The 14,330-nt window shown below is 43.8% G+C and overlaps 1 protein-coding gene across 1 annotated transcript in view; it reads right to left on the bottom strand.

The window, feature by feature from the left end:
• VWA8 (von Willebrand factor A domain containing 8) overlaps window positions 1–14,330 on the bottom strand; it is a 298,600-nt gene that overhangs the window by 40,986 nt on the left and 243,284 nt on the right. Inside the window, exons 38-39 of the mRNA XM_081046044.1 lie at window positions 6,482–6,590; window positions 3,134–3,290 (exon numbers count right to left, since the gene is read on the bottom strand). Of these exons, the coding sequence (XP_080902170.1) occupies window positions 3,134–3,290; window positions 6,482–6,590 (266 nt within the window). The remainder of the gene's footprint in view (window positions 1–3,133; window positions 3,291–6,481; window positions 6,591–14,330) is intronic.

Here is a 14,330-nt window from a genome sequence, read left to right on the forward strand (position 1 = left end):
GTCGGGGCAGCATATTCTGAAAGTGTGTATTTATTGTTACATAAGAGTCTGGGAATTTCAGTTCTCATTTTACTTTTTCGTACAGGTTGGACTTAAATACTATAATTTTGGATCAATTATGAGGAGAAAAACCATAAGCTGAGCGCCACTGTGTAAGGCTGATTAGTTTTGAATGGTAGCTGGTACAATTTCACAGCTGGTGCCCACCTTGGACGCTTTTCTCAGCATGTGAGGGTACCTTGCCGTCTGTTTCATTCATGTTGTGTTGGTTTAATGTTTCTGCTCTGCTTCACGCCTATCTTATGCCTGTCTACTGCTGTTACTCTCCCTGAGTTAATCAATTTTGATATATAGGAACGCGTACCCAGATGAAATCCACATACAAATGAATGCCAAGCTGGTGATGCAAGAACCCATTGTTAGTTTTAGGCTCTTTATGGCAATATGGTGGAATTCTAGGCTGAGGGACAGGTCTGGCTGTCAGTCTGGTGTTTCTCAGTCTCTCAAGTCAGTATTAAAGGGTGATACCATAACTTATCTGCTTGTGTACATTATTCATTCCACAGATATGTATGCAAGTTTGCCATGAATCAGGTTCTAGCTGTAGGTACTGGAGAGAAACTACAGAGCAGAATGCGCTGCCCTCAAGGAACTTAAAATCAGTTCCTTGAGAGGCAAACAACTATTCATACAACGAATAATATAGTGGGGAAGAGTGATGAGAACCAGGAGAGAAGGTACAGGACGCTGTAAACGCATAAGTGCAGGGACCTGACCTCATTCTGCATGTGCCTAGAGTTGGAAAAAGCTTTAAACCTGAATATTTGATGACAGTGAAGACTTATTATTTTTAACCATAATAATAGGATCGTGTTTTTAATTTTTTAATCTTATTTTTCAGAGGTATACTCTTAAATATTTACGATGAAAATATAGGACATCCTGGATTAGCTTCGACACAATCCAGAGATGGGACCTGGGAGTGGAGCGAGATTTTTCTTCTTGAACTTGGGGGGACAGATTCATAAGGTTCATTATATGTTTTTCTGTACTTTTGCTTATGCTTGAAGAGTTCCATAATCAAAAGTTAAAGAAAAACTTGAGCAGTACTAAACTAAATTCTCATCACATGGAAGAAGGTACTATATGAAAGTAGAACGCAACGTTTTCCTCTGTATTTTGCTATGTCCTGTCCTTCTGAGGGTCTCCGTGGGTTTTTATTTCTTCCTCTCCTTTCTCATACCCTTGCCCACCTCCTCCATCTTTCAACTACTTTATGGTTTTCTTTTTGTCTCGGGCTTAGATTCCTGTCCGCAGAATTTCATAGCACTGTACTGTTTTCTCACTTCCTGCTTTCCTGCTTCCTCTCTTTGCTCTCTTACATCCAGTAAATTCAGTTGACTTATTATCACAGATGTTCCCGGACTTCTTTCACCTCTGCAGCCACGGTCCTAACAGAACCAGGTTCCTTACCGCTATTAAGAAAGTCAGAGAAGGGGCTGTGAGCTCGTGCCCAGCACCACAAAAGGTGCTGCTGCCTCCCCGGGAGCTACCTGTGTGTCAGAGTATCTTTCCACTTGTCCGCTTACTCAAAAGCGGAGACTCGTCTGTAGGGTCCGTGACGGGTCCATAGACTGGGCCTTTGCTTGTGAGGTTTACAGCGTGGCAACAACAGAAACTCTTTAGTTGGGGAGGGGAGAATGATGCCAACTGTCTGCTTCTTTTCCTAGTGGATATTGTTTACAGGAAATATAGAGCAATATTTTAATTCTAAGAAGACCTTTCATTAGTATTCCTCCCACCTTTTTTGGAGAAGTTTAAACTGCATTCATTCCCAACACAGGTATCTGTCCTCATCAGCTCTCTGAGAAGCCAGGAGAGGGAAGTCACCTGTCTTCAGAAGAGCAAGTGTAGGCACAGTGAGGACGGATAACTTGATCCAGGTCGCCAGCGAGCCAGCAGAAGGGCTGACAGTGACACTTTTGCCTTCTCTGCCTGCGGAGCATATGAGGGTCCTAGGACTCACAGGCTTCCCCGACCGAGGGTGTGGCGGGAGGAACCTGCATGTTTGTCCCCATTGTTCTGTACTGTTTACTTGCAGGATGTGTAAGCACAGCATGTAATGTTATACCAGATGTCCTCCATGGGAGGAATTTCATCAGTCACATACACGTGAGCATGCCCAGCTCCTTTCGTTGGGCATAACGATGAAAACCTGCCTCGCAAACCAGTGCTGGTTCCCTCTGCTCCTTGGACATTTCCCACTTTTAGCTGAAGAACACGCATGGGTGTCGAGTGAAAGCGTCACGTGGCTTCACCTCATTTTTTAATTTTTGATTATTCCAATCAAAGTGGCTCAGAAGGGTTCCGGATTGTCTGAAAGCCACAGCTTGTCGGCCCTGATCTCAAGGCCTCCACCCACTGATAGGGCCGCCCCGTTCAGCCTCTGCCCACCCCTGCCACCCAGCTGGAACCTTTAATCTTTTTATCCAGAGGGGCTCTCTCCGCCATCCTACGCTGGTGCCTCCTCTCACTTGGTGTTCCCTTCCTGGAAAGTCCAAATGCTGGCTGAGCGCAGGCCCCAGCGCACATCTGCCCATGACCTTGCCCTTTTCTGCACTGCCAGAGGGCCCAGCAGCCTCCCTACCACGGGATGCAGCACTTAATAGGAGCGTGTCTGAGTGTGAGTGAGTGTGTGTGTGTGTGTGTGTGTGTGTGTGTGTGTGTGTACTAGTCCTGTCTCCACATAAATCCAGAAGTATCCTGAGGGCAGAAAGGGACCCTTGTGTCGAGTTACCTGAATTCCCTGTATGTTCTAGGAACAGATGTGGAGGAAGTGAGCTGAACTTTACTTTCTCTTCAGAGAAATATCTTTGGTTTTACTCTCTCATGTGCTCAATTCCATCTTCTACACAGTCATATATAATCCACACATTTCAAAGGGCCTGGTGGAAAGAACGGGGGGTTGTGTTCTCGTGGCTGTGTCTGCGGGGGTAGGGGGTGGCTGTGGATTTCAGTTGGTGGTCCGAGCTGATGCCAGAGGAGGAGAACCACGCACAGCTGGGCCCACCAGGGTCCCTGCGCCGTCACCACAGGGGCCACCATGGCTGTAGCTATGACGGGGACCACTCACCTCTGTTGAAACGCCTTCTGGCCCATCTCTCTCGCAGCTTTCTTCACCTCCTCAGGAACTGCGTCTTTCTCAGCCTCAGAGACCTGGTACACGTTGTGGCCAGCGTCCAGCCGGTAAGGACCACCTTTGCCACCCAGACCTGCAGTGTCTCTTCCCCCTGGGAGGGAACATGAAGCTGCAGGTAGTTTCTCTGATGCAGACCACAGAACAAATCAGGTGATGTATTAAAGGCAGTCCCGGGAAACATATTAATTGTATATAACTAGTAATTAAATATTCAAGTGATCTCCCTCTGGAAACAAAGGGTGTGCCCCTGTTCACATGCTTTTTTCTCCATCCAGCAAGATCTTACCCACATTTCAAGGCTCAGGCAAATTCCATGACATGCCCTCTCGTGACTTGGTCTCACAGGATCGATATTCCTGGGCACCATTTGTTACCCTTTAAAATTTACTTTTCTCACCAACTATACTCATACAATGGATGGCATTAAATTGTATGTTTCTTCGTCCCTCTGCACCAACCAGGGTGGTTTCAACATCAGAAATAGTATAGATTTGCTCGTGAAATGAACACCTCTTCTCTTTCCTCATGTTACCTTATTTTTCCTTAAAATGAGACAAAGACAGCTAGCCTACTTGTACCATTTCATCTGTTTTGCAAATGATAAAAATGATGCATAGGGAGGTTAAGCGACCTACTTACAACCTCATATCGGTGGCTTAGCCAAGAGTACGAACCAATTATACCAACTTTGACTTTAAGCTTAGAATAATATACGACAGAAACACTGCCAACTTCAGAACAGTTTTCCAATAAATCCAAGTTTACATGCTTATAAATGCATTATGTAATATCGTATAAACTGTCTATGTATAACTATAAACTAAATGCCTAGAAGGTAGGTAATATAAGAAATGGTGAGGACTTTGGCTAACTAGAGAGCACTTGCTTTGTCTAAATATATGCAAATTCAAATTATTTTAAAACACTACGTTGACCTAAATAATGCATATATTGGCCAAGATTTGGCCTCTGGGCTACCAGTGTATTACTCCTACTACACTGGTAGCATTATAATGATTCAAATGCTAGTGATCAGTTTTTTTGTTTCATTCACACATAACTTGGGAACTCAGAAAAGAATCCAATATTGGAGGGGCAGCATAATGTAGTACAATATACTAGTATTATGTAGTATTGTATTGCAGAGTTAAGCCAGACTGTCTGAGTTTGAATCTTGGCTCCAATGCACTCATGGTAAGTCCTTGAGGGAGATTCCTTAACTTCTCTGTGTCTCAGTCTCCAATCTGTAAACCAGGGACACTAACATCATTTACTTCATGGACTATCTTGAGGCTAAAGTGCTTAGAACAGTATTTGGCACAAAATAAAAGGTGAGTGACTGCTCTTACAATTACTATTTAGATAACTTCCAGTCATATAAATGAGGACATTTCTAAGTTTCATAAAGTGGGAAATTTGAAAGCTTTTAGGCTTTGGTTCAATTATGTTCCATTTTAATTTTCTCCCTTGGCACCTTAAGTGGTGTAATAAGTCAAAAGCAAGAACCCAGCATGCACTGCTTCGCTTATCAAAGTCCAGGTGTGTCGTTTTCTTTTGGGAAATCGCATGAGAACAGCCGATTAATTATAGTATTTTTACCCTTTGATTCGAGCACATCTCACTTAGAAACTGATGGTGGAAAATTCCTATTAGATGTGGTAATTCCTGGCTGTCACTCCTGAATAACTTATAGGCAGAGGGGAGCAGTGACAGACAATGACAAGGACCCATGGAAGTCGGAAAGCTGTTTATATGACCTGACTCCCTTCCTCAGGAGTAAATGGGTGGATCATGAATCAGAGCTTAAAACTTCCTAGGCGCTGAGGTGACATCATTTTTGGAGAAAAGGAGCCACAACTGTTTGGAGGCTGGCGCGAGTGGTGGTCAGGTCAGCATGAGTCACACGGGGTGGAGAGGGCATGAGGAGACAGTTCTTCATGACCTCCACTTCCCAGAGCCTTCCATTTGTCCTAATTAAATAAAAATGCTTGCTGGAGGTTCTAGACTTCAAGGCATACTCTTGAAGCTAACACTGGACATCTTATATCAGTTCAGAGATAGCAGAGAACAGGCAAGGGAGGGGGCTTTGATGATGAAAAAGGAATCAGACGACTTGTTGGGTCAGAGTTAAGTTCAATATAGAGCATTTTGAGGAAAAAGAACGACAGGGAGGAAAGAATCTGAAGCAAAGGAGCCTTGAAAATTGAAAACTAAAGACTGTGCGAAGCAAAAGCAGGGTCTTCACTCTGGGCAGATATGTGAGGTGGTAAGTTCAAGTTCAATACCAAGTGAGAACCGCCGTGGCTGGGAAACCTACATCTGGCCTGCTCGTTCTACAATGCATCCCATATGGATTCAATCTTGCTGTTTGACACTGATTTCCAGATCAAAGGACATTTCTAAAAATACCCTTTCTTCAGAGCTGATGCTTGATGAATAAAGAGCAGGCAAGACGTCCGCAGGCCTGTCTGACAGCACATTGTCCCAGCACAGAAACCCACTTCCTCCCAAGGCTGTCAAGGCCAAGAGGCACAGACCATCCTAAAGGAAGGCCAAGTTCGGACACCGTGCCAGCACTCCTCACGGCTGAGATAAGATCAGACAGTGCACACATAGTTTGGCCCCATTCCCGCAGCCCAGCAGATGTGTCTGCTCCAGCTGCCGCAGAGGAAAGAGGAAGACAGCAGGCATGGGAACAAACAATGCTCTCATCAGGCAGCCAAGAGGAAGGAATGGACCCCAGCCATCGGTTCAAACCACAACCAGCTCTTATCTCAGAATCCTGCATCCTCAATGCTCTCACTTCTGAGATGTGGAAGACAGGGACCATTGCTTTTCAAAGCCAGCCAGTCAAGAAAGAAGTTACTATGGCTTTCTGGCATGACCCCAAGGGCACGGGATTTAAAAGACAGGATTAACACTTTCAGCGACTATATCGTGTGTGCCAAGTCTTGTGCTCAGTGCTTTACAATCATGATCTCATTGAATCCTCACCACAGCCCCGCGAGGCAGTCACTATTATCCCCCGTTCACTGATGAAGCAACTCTGGGAGGGTCCACAAGGTCTTTGGGCATACGGGGCGGAACCTGCCTAGACTCCGCACGCCAGGGTTTTTCCACGTCTTGATGTCAAGCGGTGACAGAGGGTGCGGGCACAGTCCCACTGACTGACGGGGAGGCAGAGAAGGCATGTGGCCCCAGAGCCTCCTCTGGACGCCTGCTGTCTACATGGGCTTATGAGGTCTCGGGGAGCCTGACCCAGGGCGTGCCCGAGCTACCAACCTGTTCCGCCAGCCCAAGTATTGCCGCCCACGTGTGGCATGTTGTCTGGGTCTTCCTTCCCATGTTTGGGGGAACTCACGTCTTCATCATTATCTCTGTTGATTGTTATCTAAAAATGAAGAATTGAGACATTAGCACGATCCTGTGACCAACACCAGATCCTGCAGGACTCTTTCCCCCAAGTCCTCACGGTACCTCTTAACCTCAGGCCACAGGACACAGGACACATGTCACTGTCTGGCCATGGTGTCATCAGGTCAACATCCGCTTAGTTGGGAATGAGAAAAATTTAATTTAAAACAATGCGTTCAAAGAAAGAAAAGGAGCTGGACTGGGTTACAGAACATGCATCGAGCCAAGGAAAATGGATCTCACCAGACTGACACCCTCCCAGTGGTTGAAAGGGCTCACTGCCCGGCTGTCCCCGCTGAGTCACAGCTAGACATGGACCTATGTAACTTCCAAGGAAGTCCCACTCTCCGAGAAATGTCGTTTTATATAAAATATATGGAAAAGAGAAACAGAAGACGTATCTATCGTGCCTCGGTGAGGAATGCTATATACACAGACACTAAAAACTGCTTATTTATTTTCTGGACCGATTCTAATTTTACTACGGTGTTTTTAGCTTTCCAAATTCATCTTTCTTTTCATACTGAATTTACTATTCCTGCAATTCAAATAGAACAAGTGGCACTTCAGCCTTTCTCTGTGAGAGCCTGTGTGGCTCATTGGTCCCTACGGGCGGGCATTCAGCACAGATTCATCCAAAGGACGGATAACCGCACAGGAATTCCAGTCAATAAAGAGAACTTGGGACAGTCACATGTCATGCACCCTAGTAGCCTGCTGCCAAATGTAATGATTGTCAGGGCAGACCACATCAGATGTTCATTTATTTGTTCAAATAAGATTACAGAATCATGTACTGGCAGGACATCATGCAGAGTACCAGGGGCCTGCAAGAGCCAGGGAGGGTTGGTCTCTGGCCTCAAACTGCTTATAATGAGCAGGGAGCTTGCAAATGGGTCTGACGTGTGATGCCACCTGGGTCTTTACAGGCTGACCCTGTTAGGGGTCATGGTTAGGACATGGATCTTTCATTGTGGATGTCAGGTGAATGAAGGTACACTGGTAATTTAAGGTCTTTGCACATAAAACGGCCATTAAGAATGAATTCAATATAACTTCCATTGTCTTATGTCCAGAGCTGTTCATTTCAAACGTTATGACATTGTAAAGAGATTTTAATGAACTGGACGTTTCTGCCAGTAGTTTCGGCAGCATTAACAGAATTTTTGCCATAACTTCAGCATACTTCAAGAAAATTAAGCAGCTGGGACATGACAAATGAATTCCACGCACATAATCATGGTCTAAAAATGGGTGAACGTAATTTTTTTCTTTTTGTTATTAAACTATGCAGAATAGCTAGTGACATTTAGAGAACAAATAAACATTTAAAATACTCTCCCAAAACTTGCCACAACTTTTCAACTTGTCCAGAGGTAATGTAAGAGAATTAAATTAAAATATGTATACTGGCTACACGAATTCTAGACCAGCACTAAGCAATAAAATTTTCTGTGTGGATGGAAACATTTATACCTGTGGTGTCTAATATGGCAGTCATTAGTCCAATGTGGCTATTGAGTACTTGAGGACCTAAATTTAAAATTTAAAATAAAATGTAAGTTTATTTAAACTGCTGCCCTAGCCGCACGTGGCTAGGGGCTATCTCATTGGACAGCACAGCAGAAGAACAAGCGTGTCTCAGGCCCAAGAGCCGCTGTTTGGAGATCTTTGCAGCTTCCTGTAGATATTTTCCATGAGAAGTGAGAAAAACAAGAAACAATTCGAAAGTGGGATAGGGTTTTATTGTTCCTAATCTAAGAAATCTATATAAAAGTTATGACTACAGTCTAACTGATTTTTTAAGCAAACAAAATGGAGCTTACAGATGGAGATTCATGTTATAATAAAAAGATTAGGTTACTTTATACACATTTATAATAATAAATAATGTATAAATACTATATTTATTACAATAATGCTGTCACTGCTTAAAACAATTCTGGACTGCTTCTGGAAGGATCTGCAGAGTCCATGGAAGATTCTTTTTTAATATCTTTAACAGTGGCAATTATGTGTTCTTTAAAAATGGATTTGATTTTTAATAAACAGCCAAAGGATACTTGGAGTTGATTTCTGGTATAAACTATTTGCTAATTTACTATGTATATGAGCTTTTGGCAAGTCAATTAACTTCTCTGGACCTCAACTTTCTCATTGGAAACAAAGAGGGTTGAACTCACCTAGTGCTGACATGCTCTGGCTGATTCAATGATTCCAACTCCGGTTAATAAGGTCATGAAGCTGGGGTTGTAGTCAAAACCAGGTACGATTATACAATAACTTACAAGAGTAAGATACAAGAGCTGTCCTTACAAGAGTTGTGACTGTTCTATAGGTCAATGCTAAAAGATGAAGTTCCAAAAATGGTGTGAGTCATGACAGAATGATTGGAATAACTGTTCTGAACACCTGTGTGTGTGTGTATTTAGTACATTGTTTAAAAATAAAGCAGAAACCTTCATAAGATGTATAGAAAGCAAATTTCTGTGTCTAGTAACTGTACTTTCATAAAAAATGAGTTATCTCCTAGGCATTTCACACAACCTAGTAATTCTGCTTGCTGTAGGAGAATAGCCTTGTAAGCACTAAAAACAATGGCACAAGGCAAACGAAAAAGTCCCTCACATCGCCCCCTCCCGCTCCCCCCCCCCCCCGTCACCTCCAAAATCATGCTTGTGAAGTTGCAAAGACACTGATAATGGGCCATGAGGGAGGCAGAAACTTGGCTATGACATTTCTGGGCAGAAAGGAACTGTGTGCTGTCACCTGTGTGTCTTGCCAGGCCACCTGCTGCGAGATGGCACTGCTCATGTAACCAATAAGGCCACCCCACCCCAACCCCAATGGGACTCTAGACATGTTTCAAAATGGACACACTCTTCTCAGCCCAAACCTCATTGACTGCAGAGAAACACAGATCATAAAATTCCAGGGATACTTACTTAAAAGAGAGGCACGCGGGGGAAATTATGTAATGTTGTGTCATTTTAGGAATGCCACCAGACTCCCAGAAATGTATTTCTCTAGGTGGACGGGAGAGGCACATCTGCCAAGGGGTTTTCAAAGCCATGTTAGGACATCTCTTACATGACTTGATGATGATTCATAAAAGAAACAAGGCAGGAAGTCTAGGGCAGTCCAACCCAGGACAGAAACTGGAACCGATACGAAGGAAGGCCTATCATTTGAGAAAGCTTGTTTCCTGGGGACAGACATGCTGTAGAACCACTGGTCATTCAGAAAGCTGATAAACTGTTGAAGGCTTACAAGTACGTGTGAGAAGGAAGCGGAATGCATTTCTTCTGAGGCTTAGTTTCATCTAGAAAGAGCTCAACAAAGTGATTCCAATTGCTGAAATAGACACACTGTATTCACTTAAATGGACTGAAATTTTCCCCAAAACCACAAAATATTGTGGACCCTTATAATTTCTGATGCAAATTGGTGTACACGCTGAGACTTTGGACGTGTTTCTCACAGCTGACACAATCTACTTCCTTTCAGGTAACTGTGCTGTGAACCTAAGAACTGTTATCCTCTTTTACATGAATTAACATGGGAAGAGCATGGATCCTGTAAATTATAACTTATAAAAATGTTCCAGAGTAAAGCAACCCAAAGCCAGAGCAGGGAAGGGAGATGACTCATTGGAGCCCTGTAATTCTGGGCAAGGCCCATATATTTTAGGCTCCTCCTCAAGCTCGTAATTGTTAAAAACCATCAGTAAAATGATATTAGTAGCCAGAATATGACCCTGGAAGAAAAGTGAGCCCTCGGAGGTATGAGGACAACACAGCCGAGTCCCATTTTCCAGTGGAGACGAGGTGTGGCGTGGCAGACATTCCGAGCTACCTACCCCTACCTCCACTCCCTCTTTCTTCTTTTAAATAGAAGTTGGACGAATCAGTGTTGGCTGGATGAAGCTCAGCAGTCCCAGTGATTGGTCTAGGGGAAGGCACGTGACCTGAGATGTCAGAGAAAGTCGGCTAGGAGGTTTGTGGGAAAGCTTTTCCTCCCAGGCAGCAGAAATCTCTCTCACGGCCCTCCAACACACAGCTGCCTTGGGACACAGAGTGAGAACATGTCTCCATTTGGTGACCATATGGCAGCAAAAGAAGGTCGCAGAAGGAAAGATGGAGGACCACCTGATGGCATTGTTGAGCTGCTGAACCAGCCCTGGAGTCACTTACCTCTCATCTTTTACATAAGCAAATAATAAATGTCCTTATAGTTTAAGCTAGTGAGTTGGATTTTCTGCTACTTGGAGTCAATTGCATGAAAATTAACTGGTTCGTGTATTAAAGGAGGAATGAGAGGCAGTGAGACAGAGGCTATTATCTTGACTTTTTGAAGGCTGTCCTAATTTTCTTCGAATTTTCTGATATCAAAAAACTGCCATAATAATATCAGACAGAAATCCTAGTTACTACAGTTGCCTATGGTTTTCTTGATTGATTAGCAGGAAATTGAATACATTCATTCATTCTCTCATTCCAACATCTCTGTGTATGTTTGTGGTACGTGTACTACTCATTGGGATACAGAGACACACAACACAGGATCTATACTTCTAGGAGGATACTGATAAAGAGGAACAAAGCCACGGCACAGGGGGATATAGGCCATAAGAAGGTACTGCACACATCTGCCTAAAACATATTGTCTGAGGTTATTATTACTCACAAGTTAGAAATTTCTTTCATAGATAAAATGAAAGTCCCATTAATATGTCCCTGGGAATGATGACCTTTCACATGAAGAAAGATGGTTAAAAACAAAGTCTGACCCTCACCCATTTTCTTAAGTAACGTGTAGCTTCTATAATGATAATGCATGACAAAAATACGTTAGTCCGTAGGTAGCTTCTATATACAGTGGTACCTCGGTTTTCAAATGTAACCCATTCTGGAAGACCGTTCGAGTTCTGAAACGTTAGAAAACAGCCGACAGCGAGGCCTCAGGATCTTGCACTCAGCGGAAGCTGTGTGACATGTTCGACTTCCGATGCGTGTTTGAAAACCAAAGCATTTATTTCCGGGTTTACAGCGTTCATAAACTGAAATGTGCGTCAACGGAGATGTTCGAAAACTGAGGTACTACTGTATTTCAATTTCAATCTCTGGCAATGCCATCAAGTATGCAGTTTATCTTTAGGTCTTCCCTGGTTGGTGGCAATGTTTACTTTCAAATACTCAATGACCTCCGGCCCTCTTTAATCTCTCCTCACTCTTAAAAGGCAGGAAAGGATCTGATTTTTGATCAATATTTAAAAAACTACACTGTAGCTGATATTCATTCATACTAAATAATTAACCCCAAAGGGCATCCACATTGAAAGTGCCTTTATCATTAATTGAGAAATGAGAGTTTTGACTTTGAATGTCTCAGAATCAGCAAGCAGGCACAGGTGGCAGAATGGGGTAGGGGATGGGACGGTGGGACACTGCAGACAAACGCATTTCAGAGCCATTGTGACATTATAGGTGAGAAGCAGAATGGACGGTCCATGGTCTGCCCTGTAGCAGCTCTTGCTCTGATGGGGTGGGTGGGTCTTCTGCACAGAAAGGGTTCCTGTTCTTTGTCATTGTCCCTTCAGGTCTACCAGCAGCCTCTCCCTCCTGACTTTGGGCTGGACCGCTTTACCCACCTCCCCAAACCCAACACAACTCTGTCTTACCCTCCTCCTTTCTGCTCGAACACTTCTAGAGACTTATGCATATTTTGTTTTTTTTTGGCACAAGTGATATGGTTGGCCAATATTTTAAAATACTTGAATCGATAACCCAAAATATTCCCCTTCCTCTATCTGAGGTGATGTTCTGGAACATAACACTCTCTGCATCCTATGTCATTTCTGTACCTGAGTTTATAGTTTCTGACAAAGAACTTTCTCACTGGAGTAACCCTTTTCACTAAGTTCAACACTATGCAATGAAAACACCCAGTCCGATGAAAAGGAACAAAACTTTATAGATTTCACAGACGTGGGCTAAAAGAAGGGCAGAATATCAATTTATAAATATCTTTCTTTACCTGTTATTGTCTGACAGGAGTCGTTGGCACAGGGGTGATACATCCATCCTTGAACCTAACAGGCGCTTAGCACGTATGTATTAAATGCATGTGTGGGAGGTCGCTGGGGACAGAATACTAAGAACTTTGGCATACAATGTTCTCCACAATAAGCTGTCAGGTGACTGGTGGGACTTCTCCCAGCTCTGCCTGCCAGCCCATAATGGCAAACAGCACAGGGGGCCCAGCCACCGGTCAGCAGAGAGCCATCTAACAGAGGAAGAAACACGTGGCCCTCCTGGCTGTGGGTTCTTCTTCAAACCAGATCTGGCACCTCCCTCTACTTGACTCCAATCCCGCCCAAGGCCTCAGCTCGGCTTCTGGCTGGACCCCTTGCTGAGTGACTCCCTTCCACAGGCCGTGGCCTCTGTCTTCATCTCTGGTCCAGACAGTGCTGTTTGAGTGGCTCTCCAAAATAAAAGCATGAGGTTGCAGAATCCATCCAAAGCAACCTCTTACTTAAGAGTTCTTTATTTATTCATCTCTTCTGTTTAAATTCAAATAGAAACAAAAGATGAAGAGGACTTTTGGAAAATCTGGGACTATGAAACTAGATGATGGAATCAAGAGGCTGCTTCACGGGTTAAGATGCTCTAATTACAAACAATCGTTAAGGGGGGCCATATGGTATCATTGTGTGTCGGTGAGTGTCGAAAACCCATGTTAAAAACCCACAAAGAACTGGCATGACAACAGTTCCCTGGCACTGAAACGCACCGTTCCTGCTGTCACTTTAGACCAACACCTTCAGTAATCTAAAATTCTCACAAAAACAACTGCTAATTAAATTCAGAGACAGCAGGGGTGGGGCAAACTGTTGGGTCTTCATATATACTCCCCTTTCTATTTTAGAGAACCTTCAGAAGTTTAACATTCAACACTACAGTGACTGCAAGCCCGGCCGTCAGACCTCCATAGCCAAGGAGAGGATTAGCAGTGAGGCCACAACCAGGGCAAACAGCGTGCAGATGCTTTGGTTTTGTCGTTTGCAAGGTGACCCTGGCAAGAAACATCTACTGCCACGTGCTTTCATCATGTTTGAAGCGAAATGATTTCAGTCTTATCCTGAACTTGTGAGCTCTCTCTGAAACACAAAACCTGTTTGGCAGTTTTTAAAGCTCTTGTGCTTTTCCACATGGATAGAATTCTCTGAGGTATTAAGTAAGAGTAGCTAGGAAATGGAAGGGTGGGTAGAAAAGCCATCCTACTGCCACAGTAGGTAAAAGCAAAAGGGGGTTTTAATATGACCCAGGTTCTAAAAATTTGTGGAAGCACTGACCGCAAGTCCACGCCAAGGCATTTAGCATGGGGGGTTCTTTTCTGAAAGCAGGAACACTAACTGAAACAGAGCGGGGTGGGTTATTATCACATGTTCCCCATGGAGAGGTGCTGCCAGCACCAACCACTGGCAACTGGTTTCCCATTTTCTTTGTTTCCACTGAAGGCACATTACACCATTAGCCATCATTTCTTCCAACTATCCTTCATACAATTGTTGCTTCACCATTCAGGCTGTAATAATGTTTACGAAGCCATTGCTAATTAACGTTTACCTGGAGTTTCCTCAACCATTTCCTCAAAATACATGGAGTTCCTGTAAAATATGTATTAACGTCCAGCAGCGCAGTGTTCCTTTGCTTCC

The sequence above is a fragment of the Rhinolophus hipposideros genome (genome assembly GCF_964194185.1).
Source record: "Rhinolophus hipposideros genome assembly, chromosome: 4".
NCBI classification, from domain to species: domain Eukaryota; kingdom Metazoa; phylum Chordata; class Mammalia; order Chiroptera; family Rhinolophidae; genus Rhinolophus; species Rhinolophus hipposideros.